We start from the raw sequence: 12,782 nt of genomic DNA on the forward strand, positions 1-12,782 counted from the left end.
TCTTTGGCGTCCCGCACCGCCCTCGGGTTTTCCCGCCGTGCTCAGGCAGGCAGGAAAGAGGGAAAGGCTCCTTGGCATCCGTGGGGGGTTCCCGCAGGGAAGGGGTGACGTGCGGAATCACGACTTTAGAACCAATAAGGTTATAAAGAAGGTGTGTTCATTCAGCGCTGGGTGCAGGGGGATCGCTCCTCCACACCCTAGAGCTGTTGGCAAGGTCATTATATGCCACAAAGTAATACATATTCATCTATACTGCTGCATATACATTAGGTGTCCGAGGATAGGGAGGGGTTATTACAATTAATCACTAGCATAGTTGCCCCCCGAGCTCCTCCTTGTTGCACTTGCGCAGTATCTTCTGGTGGTCGTGGGCAGGGGTCTTTGGGATGAAGGCCGGATGTCTTCTGGCTGTGCACTTTTCACCTCTTGGCATTCCTTCCTGGGGTCTGCACCAGGGTCTTGTCTTCTCTGCAAGTTTCTGTGGGAGCATCCTCCCACACAATACCTTCCCTCACAATTCAGGCCTTATCTATACATTCCAAGCCTTATCTATGCTGAGCAGTGCCCTCCTGTTTACTCCAACAGTGTGTTCTGCTAGGCTGATAAGACAGTGGAATGTTTTTCTGACTACTGAGGCTTCAAGGCTGCACCTGCACTCTGCCGGCTCAGACACTATGGGGAGATCTGTGACCCCCCCCGTAAGAGGCTGTGTTAGATGGACAGCAAAATTGGCCAAAGATATTCCATTCCATATATCTACGTAAGCTCAGAGGAAGGTCAGAGATCACAGAAGACAACTTCCTTCCTTCTTCTTCTTCCCTTCTCTTCCGTCCATGGCCAGGGTCCGGGGAGGACTCTGTTCATCCATCACCATTGAACCTTAGGCTTGATCTCTCGTTACCCTCATCACTCTGTGCTTTCTCCAGCAGCAGCTCCGGGATTCCTCGGGACTCTTCCCAGTTCAGGGAAGTGCTGTGGGAGTTGCTGGAGTGGGGGGAGGCGAGAGGTTTTTGCCCATTCCTGAATATATCTGTATATAATTGTATATATTTTCTTGTATCATTCATTAGTGTTTTAATTAAAGCTGTGTAGTTTAGTTTTCAATCCAGCCAAGTCTCTCTCTTTTTCTCTCTCTCCTTCCCTACCTGGGTGGGAGGGAGAGGGGATCGAGAGCCTTGTTGTCGGACCTGAGTCAAACTGTGACACTTGTCTTCTCTGCAAGTTTCTGTGGGAGCATCCTCCCACACAATACCTTCCCTCACAATTCAGGCCTTACCTATACATTCCAAGCCTTATCTATGCTAAGCAGTGCCATCCTGTTTGCTCCTTATGTGTTAGTCCTTTCTACCAAGGTAGGCCATCTGGCTTTCCTCAGATCAGGGGCAGCGGCCGGGAAAAGAGGGGCTGGGCCCTTCTCGCTCTGGTCGAGTTGAGCTCAGGCCACAGCTGTTATTCCCTAAAGGCACGCGTCTCCCCGAGCAACCATCTCACCCCAGGGCTTTTGTGAGTAGTAACCCCACGTCCTCTCCTTCCCAGCCCCGCTGGGTAGGCCGCTGCCGTTCCTGGGAGCGCAGAGGGACGAGGCAGAGAACAGTAAAATGGCACCGCCGAGGCCCAGTTGGTAGAAAAAGAAATGTGATTCAGTCTCCTGGACGCGGGGTGAGCGCTAAAAAAAAGCACGGGGTTCCGCTCTCCCAGCCCCAACAGTCGGAGGAGCTGAAGTGAGGTTGTCACTGCAGACACAGGGAGTCCAGGCAGACAGAGACACACCCGCTACAGAGGCACAGAAGAGTGAAAAAGCTGCTGAGGCAGGTCATCCACTGCCAGTCTTGTATGCTGTTCATTTCGCACGGCTATGACCACTTCCATCCCCCAGGGTGGCTGTAGCTCCAAGTCATTCCCTCCAGGAAAAATGAGGGTTAGGCTCACGCTGCCATGATAAACGTGCTGCACCTCTAGGCTCAGCCAGAAGACAGGGCCCAGAATGGTCTGTTTTCAAGCTGAAAATAATAATAATCTGTCCCTGCTTAGTTTAAAACCAGAAATTAGTTCCTGAAATTAGTTAATGTGGCTTTAACTGGCCATACAGACAGCCCCTGAACGTAATTGTGTTAGGCTGGAAAACAGTCTCCATTTTACCAATAAACTCAGTAAATAAATTGGGGCAGCTGCAGCAGTGAAACACAAAGTGAGGAAACACGCACCTGCCTTTCTATCTAGCCCTTGCCATGACGTGTCAGAGACATTTGTCAGAAGGCTGCACGAGCCAGGAGTGGCAGTGGAAGCTTCCCAGAAGCAGCTGCTGGAGGTAACAGAAGTGGCTAATGAGGATGTTCCCTGTCCATCCCTGCATTACAACTACAGTGTCAGCCGTATGGTGTGCAGAGGGGGAAACACAACCTTCCTGACTTCTTAAGGGACAAGGCAACCTGCAGAGGATGTGTTCCTAGCAATTACAAATGATCCATAGCACCCGGTGTCACGATCCACGACCTATTATATCTCCTTTTTGAAGTGAAGTGAGCTTATCAGGATCTGCTGAGAGGTCCGCACGCGGCGCTCGCCTCTCGCAGAGGAGCAGGGGCTTCGGCACTGACCGTTGGGGTGAGACACTTGCTCAGTGCTCACTGGTGTTTCCAGTAACAGCAGCCAATCCCCAATTAGAATTTACGAGTACACGGTTTATTGAGGGGAAAAATAAAACAATTTGGGGCAGGAGGTTCAAAAAGGGCAATTAAAACACATAGGAGCTGTGAAATATCTTTTAAATACCAAATACTAAGAACTTACATATGCCTTAACACTTTTACATAGGTACACCTTATTTACACATTATCTATGAGGGGAGGAGGAAGGAGGGATATGCCCAACGCTTGTCCCATATAGGGTCGCAGTTTGCGTGCAGGTAAGTGAGACAGGAACACCTTAGGGAAAGAAAAAAAACCTGAGGTGCTCTAGGTACTTACATAGTAGCTGCAGGTGACTTCCCCTGCAACCCGGTCTTAGAACCACGGGTGGCAGGAAGAAGTCTCACCGCACAGTGCTCAGCAACAGGCTCAGGTTCCAGGCAGGACCTCAGGCAAGCTGGCAGGAAAAGCCACGGGCAAGGCGGGATGAGCCGGGTCGAGCTGGGACTGCAAGGATTAGCCGGGACTGCAGGTGAAGCGGGAGCCGGGCTGCAGGGATGAGCCGGAACTAGCAGGAGCGAGCCGGGAGCCAGGGACCTCAGGCAGGCACCCCCAAGGCGCAGGTCACTCCCCAAAAGCAGCAGCTCCAGTGTCTGTGCAAAGCACCCCCAAAGCAGCGTGTGCGCTGTCTCTTTTATGGGTCTCCTTTGCTCCCAATTGGCCGGTTTTGTATTTCTAGGGCTTCTCAGCCAATCAGACGGGGACTTTTTCCCACCACTGCAGACTTGCGGTTTGCAACATTGCAGCTGTTTTTCCTGCCACGGTTCCTCTCCAGCAGCCCCTGCCCTCTCAGGGCATCGGAGTTGTTGTTTTCTGGCAGAGGAGGCAGCAGGAGAGGGCTCAGAGTGCCACGCGGAGCAGCCATCTTTAAGCCAGTTATGACTGCTGGCCTAAAGGGCATGTTATGTTTGTGTGAGGACATATCTGGTCCTTCACACCCAGAAACAAATTTCTTTTCATCTGCTTGGCTCGGGAACAGCAGCTACACAGTTTCTGCATTATGCTGTCTCTCGTGTTCCCCACACACATCCATTTTTCACTCCTTTTCTACTTGTGCATGCTGTACCAAAGATAACAAGATTAGCATCTGAAACATCCGTATCAGCTAATGGTAATTAATTGTTCTCTGTTTGCATCACACAGTAAAATGAGTGTAGAGTACTGGGACCTCGTGACTTACACAAGACCTGCAGCTTACTGAAGGGCAAATGCTAGTTCTTCAACTTTTAGAGTTCTTTTGCAGTGGTGGTTTTCTGGCAGTAATTATTTTCCTGGGAGCACTGTTTAGAGAAAAGCAGCAAAGTGTAACAGCAGTTCAGACCACAAGATGACTAATGCTGATCTCAAGCATGTTTTTCTTTCTTTGGTCTATGCTGGCAGAAGCAAATACATGGAACTGAAAAAGTCCCAGACCCTTTAGGGGATGGAGGGCCAGAAACCTATAATGCAAAGCCAACCCATCACACAAAGAAATATTTTCTTTAATGAAAATATGAATACAGAGATAATTGAAGAGACTGCTTTTGGTCAAGGACAATAAATGTGTTTAAAGCATGATTACAAGAAAACAAAATGAAATTAAAGGCTTAACATTAGACTGTACAACACACACCTCATTTCCAGAAAGACAGACTCTCTAAAATTAAGGAAATTATAGTATCTCCAGTGGGAGAAAAGGCACCATGACTGGGTCTCACTGGGAAAACCAAGTAGGAAATAAAGCAAACGCATTTGCCCTTTGCAACAAACTGCAGCAGGTAAAATTGATTCTGGATCTCTTGTAATGAAGCTACAAAGGTAATCTGGCAAATAACCCACACATGACTCATGGACACACAAAGGTTTAGAAAAATGCAAAAGTTCTGCTTTTCTGAACATAAAAATTACCTTCAAGTTTGTCCCACGATCCCACTGTAAAGTATTCCATGGATCATTACCTCCTACACTGGAGGAACTTCACATGGATGAACAAGGAGCTCCTGGATGTAAAAACAAAGAAAGCAGAAGCAAGGACAGGTAGCCTGGAAGGAGAACAAAGAAGTTGTCCAAGAAGCTAGGGGTCAAGGCAGGAAAGCTAAAGCCCAGATCAAATAAATCTGGTCAGGGACATAAAGGGTAACAAGAAAAGTTTCTACAGCTGCATCAGGGGTAAAAGGAAGACTAGGGAAAATGTGGGCCCTCTCCAGAAGGAAACAGGAGACCTGGTCATGTAGGATATGGAGAAGGCTGAGGTACTCAATGAGGTTTTTTGCCTCAGTCTTCACTGGCAAGGGCTCTGGTCACATTACCCAAGTTGCATAAAGCAAAGGCAGGGACTGACTGGGAGAAGGAAGATGCCCGTTCTAGGAGGAGAGCAGGTTTGAGACCATGTAAAGAACCTGATGGTGCACAAGTCCATGGGATGTGAAAAGATCCATCCACGGCTCCTGAGGGAACTGGCCAATGAAGCTGCAAAGCCATCATACTTGAAAACTCGTGGCAGCCTGGCGAAGTTGCCACTGACTGGAAAAGGGTAACCCCCATTTTCAAAAAGGGAAAAAGGAAGACCTGAGGAATTACAGGCTAGACAGTCTTACTTCTGTGCCCAGCAAGATCATGGAGCAGGTCCTCCTGAAATCTCTGCCAAGGCACATGGAAAATGTGTAGGTGGCAACCAACATGGCTTCACCAAGGGCAAATTGTGCCTGACAAATTTGGTGGCTTTTTATGACAGGGTCACAGCACCAGTGGACAAGGGGAAAGCAACTGACGTCATCTACCTGGAGCTGTGCAAAGCATTTGATGCTGTCCTGCACAACGTCCTGGTCTCTAAATTGGAAAGACACTGATTCAATGGATGGACCACTTGGCGGATAAGGAAAGTAGTGGTTCACAGCTTGATGTCCAAATGAAGAACAGTGATGAGTGGAGTTCCTCAAGAGTCGGTATTCAGACTGGTGCTGTTTAACACCTTTGTCGATGACATGGACAGCGGCATTGAGTGCAAGTTTAATGACAACACCAAGCTGTGCAGAGTGGTTGACATGCTGGATGGAAGGGATACCATCCAGAGGGACCTTAATAGCATGGAGAGGTGGGCCCATGGCAATCTCATTAAGTTCAATAAGACCAAGTGCAAGGTCCTGTACCTGGGTTGGGGCAATCCGAAGCACAATTATAGGCTGGGGGGAGAATGGATTGAGAACAGCCCTGAGGAGGACAGCTTTGGGGTGGTGGTTGATGAGAAGCTCAACATTAGCTGACAATGTGCGCTTGCAGCCCAGCATGCCAGCCACGTCCTGGGAAAAAGCATGGCCAGCAGATGATTCTTGCCCTCTACTCTGTTCTCATGAGACCCCACCTGAAGAACTGTGTCCAGTCCTGGATACCCCAACACAAGAAAGACATGGAGCTGTTGGAGCAAGTCCAGAGGAGGGCCCAGAAGATGATCAGAGGGCTGGAATACCTATTCTATGAAGACAGGCTGAGAGAGTTGAGGTTGTTCAGCCTGGAGAAGAGAAGGCTCTGGGGAGACCTCATAGTGGCCTTCCAATACCTGAAGGGGCTACAGGAAAGCTGGGGAGGGGCTTTTTACAAGGGCTTGTAGTGAGAGGACAAGGGGTAATGGTTTTAAACTGGAAGAGTGGAGACTTAGGTTAGACATTAGGAGGAAACACTTCAGTACGAGTATGGTGAGACACTGGAACAGGCTGCCCAGAGAAGCTGTGGATGCCTCCTTCTTGGAACTGTTGAAACCAGATGCACAGGGTTCTTTTACCAGCTCCAAGCCTTGTCTACTTCTGTTTCTACCAACCTCAGGATGCCATTAGATGAACTGAGCTCAAGGTGTTAGCTCCAAGACCTCACGCTGGTACCCCTGCAGAAGTGAAGTTTTACCAGGATAGGTGGGGCTGAGGCTGCCCAGCAGGAGCTGTGTCCACTATAGAACACCATGTGAGCAGCACAACAGTGCCACTTTCACTACCCCAAGAAGGCCTCTGAGCAGATGGGCATCCCAAGAACCATAGCTCAGCTGTGGAAATGTGCAAGAAAGAGAGTGGCCATCATGGTACTGGATGGCAGGCACGTGGCACTCTGCTCTTGCACATGCTGGTGATGTGACTTTAGCAAAGGTGCTTGTAAGGCTTCAGAAGTGCACAGTATGGGTTGAGTTTGTAACTGCAGTTGGTCCATACATTAGCTGGTATGGCTGTGATTTTATTGTGGCATTGCAGCTACCTGGTCATTCTGTAACCTCCCTGGCAGCTGTGGTCCCTAAGCCCATGCAAGTTGAGACAACAAATGCAGGTGAGAGAGCATGCCAATCTCCCATTTTTCCTGAGCAGAGGAACTGTATGACAAATGTCCCAATGCACCAAAGCACATTGCTCCTCACATAGCTAGTCTTCATGAGACAGCTCAGATGAATTAGATCATGTGTCTGTGACCACTAGTTCACACATTAGAATGGAAATTTCAGGTCAAGAGGACAAGGAAATTCTATACCCATAATATGAGATATGCTTTCTTTACCAAAAGGGAACTGCTAATCTTGTTCAAAAGACTTTTTACTCCACACTACTTCAGACTGCGTGGAGACAACATGTTTAAACAAGGGAGTCTACTTTTTCTGTCAAAAGCATTAACTCCTGGCTGCTTCCCACATTAAAATCACAGAAGTGTTTTGTGGTTTTTGGTTGTTTGTTTTTTCTTTTGCAATGGTAATAGAGGATATATGTAGTGGCTGTCTCCTAAAAGATTAACATCCTGTCAACTCTACCAAACTTCCTGATCTTCAACTTCCCACGAAGTCCACAGTGTGTCTACTTACATTAAGCAAAAACAGATTGCAGCCAGGATGGGAATTTTAACCAACCATTATATTCCCTACTCTATTACCCAGTCCCTAGAGACATTTAAAATAAATTTAAAAAAAAACAACAACAATCACCAAAACAAGAAAACAACAACAACAACAACAAACAAGCCACCACACAAAAAACCCTCCACCAAAACAAACAAAAAAAACAACACAAAAAACCACCAGTAAATGCAGCTGCTGTACTTAAAGAGGAACTCTGGGATCTAAGACAGCACACCTGTCTGAGAACACATCGTACTGTGAGCAGCCTGCTTTCCCATTTGGTACCAATATTTCTGCTGACCAAAAGCTTTCTACTCCTCTCCCAGTCCTACAGGATCACCTAGCCATTTCTCTCCTGCCTTCAGTTAGGTGCACAGATTGTCTTCCCACAGCCCCATTTGAAAAGGCAGTGCTGCTCCAGTGAAATTCAGCAAAAAGTCAACCCAACTAGGGCGAAAACTGGCAACTCTGCCAGTTACTCTGGGGTTTTCCAGGCCAGAACACACACCTCTGTGAAACTAAACAGACTAATCTGAGAAAGACAGAGGCAGAACTGCAAGGTTTGCTGGAGTGACACCAGCCACAGCATTGGAACGGTGGCTTAGGCAGGTTAGGATGGAGAAGCTCTGCCTGAGCCCTTGTGGCACACACTCCCAAGATCAGCACCGTCCAACCTACACTGGTGCATACATGGAGTGTTTGCACCCAGGGATAGGGAATCCTCTATCGTGCCTTCCTGGCATGCTCTCTGACCCCTCCAGTGACTCTGAACCCCTCAATCATCTTAAACCAAACTTAGTAGTGGCAGAAGTCCCAAAGGCATTTAGCACCTACAGGCTTTTCCATGACCTTCAGGGGCACAGTAGAGGACAGAAGACCTACTAGCAAATTGTTATGAACAGCCCAAATTTGAGGAGTGCTTTGATCAAAATATATTCATAATAAAATGAGTCCAGAAATAAAACACTGAATATATTAGTTGTAATTTTGAAAGCATATGGAAGACAAAGGCTATTGTCCCCTGCTATGCTGAGGTTGCTGGTCTGGAATGCTACCATTGCTTTCCAGAAGAAATCTAAGAGGCACTTCCTTCTTTGCAGATTGTGCAGTTTGTGTGTACCCAGCTGGCACTTTGGAAGATCAGCACAGCAGTGTGCATAAGGGGCAGATGTAGGGCCCAACTTGAAACAATAAGCATTAAGTAATATTTTCTGACAGGAGAACCAACCTACCTCCAGACTGGATGTTTGTCTTTGTTGGAGCAAAGAAGATTACAGGCCATTTAGAAATGGGCTAAAATAACCATTCCGTTGTCAGAAATTACACAGCCTGGCAAGTCACACTGACCCTCCAGTGCATCTCTCTAAGCTTCAGACCTCTCTCAAACACTTCAGGATTTTGTTTCCCAATGCTCCTCTGACAAACAGCAAGTAAACATTGTCCCTTTTCACAATAACTTCATGAAACTAAGGCACTTACACAAATCAGCAACTGGCAACAAAGATCTACCAGCTGTAGACCACCACTTCCAATATGCAGAAGTGAACCACATGGACAACACTGATCCAAGTTGTCATCATTGATGATGAGGAGGAGGAGGACAGTGGCTTTAAAAGCCTTGTTGATGATCTCAGTTTCTCAAGGCAGAATAAAAACGTGGTACTAGACCCCTCCTATGCAACTGGCAATGCATTGACGACGTACAGAAGTCCAGCAGTAGGCTCTGTGGCTCAGTTTTGCAACTGGGAGTGCTGGTGCTGGGTTGCCTAAGTGAGACAGGAAGGGACACAGGGTCATCATCTTTCTCAAGTCCCAGGACAAATAGTGGTAGGAACAACTTGTAAGGAAAGCCAAAGGAGGTAGTAGAACAACTGGGTAAATTCAAGAACAAATTACCAGACTAGCCATGTCCTTCTCACTTCCCTAATGATACATTTGAAACATCTACTAGAATACCCAGCATTGCTGAAAAGGCACCACAGTTGCAGTGAAATACAGCTACTTGAACTCAGACATCCAAGCTGAAGGAAAATTTGAAGAGTATTCTAGGGCTTCTTTTAAAACGGCTAAAGTATTGTCTAAAAAAACATTTCCCTGTACAGTAAATGAGGAACATTAACATCTGTGTCTTGCTTCAGCTAGTATTAAATTTCATCATAGCTAATGCAAACCACCAACAGCTGCTCTACAACAGTCCTAAAAGCAACAAAAAGGCACTGATTGTGCAAAAGTGCAGATTGCTCCTACCTCTGTGCATCTCAAAATACATTGTGGAGAGGAAAATCTTGTTACCCTAGAATGGAACAGAGATTTTAAAAATACACCACGAGAGAACTGTCATTTGCCTGGTTATTTGAGACCTTCCACATTTCCAGAGGAAAGAAATTTCAGAGCTGCCTGTTACAAGGAATTCTTCTCCTTGTATTTCTGGTAAGCATCCAATATCTCCTTGACAACACTTGGATCATCAAGTGTGGTGACATCTCCCATGTTGTTTGATTGTTGAGTGACTACTTTCCTCAGCAGCCTTCTCATGATCTTCCCTGATCGGGTTTTAGGAAGACGTTTCACCACCTGCAGAAAAGGTAAAGACACACCTATATCAGAACCTGGGTCCTGCTGGAAACAAGGATATCTGGCTGAACTGTCCTAAGCCTGGCACACCATCTCATGGCCACAGCTCCTTTGAGGTCAGTATTTGATGCAAATACTGGATCATTTAGAATACTAGTTTATGTCCAAGGAAAGGAGTGCCAGTAGCATTGATTCCTTATGCCAGGCTTAGGCTGTGTCCTTTTATTCTTATTTCAGTGGACTTTATTCCCCGTTTACTCAGCGCTGTGTATCTCCAGGCTGCAGGAGACACAGCCTTCAGGTCCTGAACCAGCTGTTAAGTATGGAACTGGAAAGCCTGTTACACTTGAAAACTTAGGCACTGATGATGACACAGATCTCAACACTTTACCAGAACAGGCAGACATCTTTCTTTTTCCAGGAGAGGAATATAAAGCATACAATACTGCAGATCAGCTACAGGGTCTCCTATTCAAGGGGTGACTCCTGTTGCTGATGCTTCTCCCTGCTTGTTTAGATCTGCCAGCCTCCACATCTTCCTTCATAACCAGAAGGTGAAATGTCTTGGCTACACTTCCTGCAAAGCACTTAGCAGCAGATTCAAAGGCTTTAAGCATTAACTTGAGCCTGGTAAAGAGCTCTCAGGCACTCAACAGAGTTGCTAGCAGGTCTCACATTTTGCTACATGATCATTCTACAAAACTCCAAAGCATTAACTAACATGCAAGGAAAGAGCTGTAGGACTTGTCTGCAGGACTCCCCCTAAACACATGGCAACAGAGGTGCTTCCTTGCAAACCTGAAAGTTCTGGAAGCTGCTCCAATGCACTGAGGATATCCTGGGCTGTTCCAACTTGAAAGAGCCACCCTTGCCTGCTCCTGTTGTTTTTTGTAAACTTGTGTCTTGGTGTCCATGTGCCAAGAATGTGGCTAACACAGAGCCCCTCAAAGTAATGGTCTGGTCACTGCCTCCGAGCAGTGAGTGGAATGGATGCAGGTGGGACTTGGGGGGCAGCTAAGGGGCAGTTTTGTCAACTCTCCCAAAACGGAAAAAGGGAGATGCTGAAAAGGTGAGGAAGCTTGAAACAGAGCCTGCAGTTCATTGGTGCTCCCAAGGTTAGGCTGAACAGCTGTCACAGTCATGAAAAAGGAACAGCCAGTGCATTGAAACCTGGGGCTGATGCTAATTATCAACACAAAGTAGCTGGCAGTGAAAAGTGTAGCTCTGCCTCTCAGCAACACAGACGGTTGTAGCATTTCTCTACAATTTGATGGGGTTTTATCTGATCCACTGCACAGGGACATAGCAAGGGGTGTTACACTGCTTCAGCAAGGGGTTAGCTGAGGGTGACAGCTGTACAGAACAGCAACAGTGAGCAGGGACATCAAATGCATCTTGAGGCACAGGGTGGGCCTGGGGTTCCCTTCTGCCAGAGGTCTTGCCAAGCACGGTGCCCTCAATATGCCTTGTGTATCCCATTTAAAGGGTTGTTCAGCAATTGGCCCAAATGAAGCAGCCTCAGGGTAGCTCTAACACACCCTCAGTAACAGCCCCATTGAGAAGCTGCTCTGCAGACTGGTGCAGCTGTAATATCCCAGCCATCCTGGGTCACTGCTGATCCTCAGGCATGGAGGAGCACATGCAGACCACTGTACTGCCTCCCCTACCTAGGGATCCCTCCAGCTAGTTCTGTTTTCCTGCCTTTTCATCCCATCAGAGAGGGACAACAGCAGCACTGCAGGCAGGAAGGTGAGGCTTGTTCATTGTGACCATCCCTGCTCCTGATGCCACTTACAGTAACACACTTACCAGAATGTGGTCAGGCACAGCGTATTTTGCTATCTTGGAAGCCACCATGGTTTTGAGCTCTTCTTTGACACGGTCTGTATGAGCTGCCTGCTCTTTTAGCACTATAAAAGCAAAGGCACCTAGAAGACAAATAAGCAGAAGCCACATACTTCATATTAGATCCTGGCTGGCAAGACCAGGGATGCTCATTCAAATGTCAAGTTAGATTTCAAGTAATTCCTATGCACAAGCCAGGGACTGCCAAGAAAACCAGAGGTCCTCTTTACAAAAGGGCATCAGACTCCAGCCCTTAAATGATGGCCCAGCCTTGTCTTGGCATCTATAGATCATACTGATCTTGGTGACAATGACAACTTAACTTAAATTACCAAAATGCCATTGGGATCAAAAGCTGGCCAACGCAAATCAGCTACTCCTATTCTGTTCAAAAGACATCTCTGAGCACAAGCCTTTAACGGAAGCTCTACCACATCCATAAACACTACGTGCAAAAGCCACTTAGGGATTTAACACCTGCATCCAGCTTAGGAACATGCCGTTATTTTCATGGCTGTCTTTGCCTCTTGGGGCTGCAACACCAGTCAACCTAAGGGTAACAGCCCTCCCATTCCCAAGGCATGTCCTAACACACAGCCCTGTTTAGAAATTAAGGAAAGCATACGTAGGTGTCATGTCAAGACACTGCTTTTCACGTACCTTCTCCTTTGATCTTGTGTGGATACCCAATCACAGCTGTCTCAGGGACCTCAGGGTGATCAGCCTTCACAAAAAGTGAAACAAAACACACAGAGCATAACAACTACTTAAAGCCCTGCACAGTTTGCACCAGTTGTTCTAGGAACAAAACACCCACCCATGTATCATCCCTT

At 47.1% G+C, this 12,782-nt stretch overlaps 2 protein-coding genes across 2 annotated transcripts in view; both read right to left on the reverse strand.

Moving 5' to 3' along the window:
• The window catches only part of APMAP (adipocyte plasma membrane associated protein), a 22,701-nt gene extending 17,259 nt beyond the window's left edge, over positions 1 to 5,442 (reverse strand). Inside the window, exon 1 of the mRNA XM_010005010.1 lies at positions 5,438 to 5,442. Coding sequence (XP_010003312.1) covers positions 5,438 to 5,442 — 5 coding nt within the window. The remainder of the gene's footprint in view (positions 1 to 5,437) is intronic.
• A 4,336-nt stretch (positions 5,443 to 9,778) lies between these two features.
• Positions 9,779 to 12,782, reverse strand: part of ACSS1 (acyl-CoA synthetase short-chain family member 1) — a 30,580-nt gene continuing 27,576 nt past the window's right edge. Inside the window, exons 12-14 of the mRNA XM_010005011.1 lie at positions 12,610 to 12,673; positions 11,914 to 12,032; positions 9,779 to 10,104 (exon numbers count right to left, since the gene is read on the reverse strand). Coding sequence (XP_010003313.1) covers positions 9,931 to 10,104; positions 11,914 to 12,032; positions 12,610 to 12,673 — 357 coding nt within the window. The 3' untranslated portion in view covers positions 9,779 to 9,930. The remainder of the gene's footprint in view (positions 10,105 to 11,913; positions 12,033 to 12,609; positions 12,674 to 12,782) is intronic.

The sequence above is a fragment of the Chaetura pelagica genome, unplaced genomic scaffold, assembly GCF_000747805.2.
Source record: "Chaetura pelagica isolate M959 unplaced genomic scaffold, ChaPel_1.0 scaffold8, whole genome shotgun sequence".
Classification (NCBI taxonomy): domain Eukaryota; kingdom Metazoa; phylum Chordata; class Aves; order Apodiformes; family Apodidae; genus Chaetura; species Chaetura pelagica.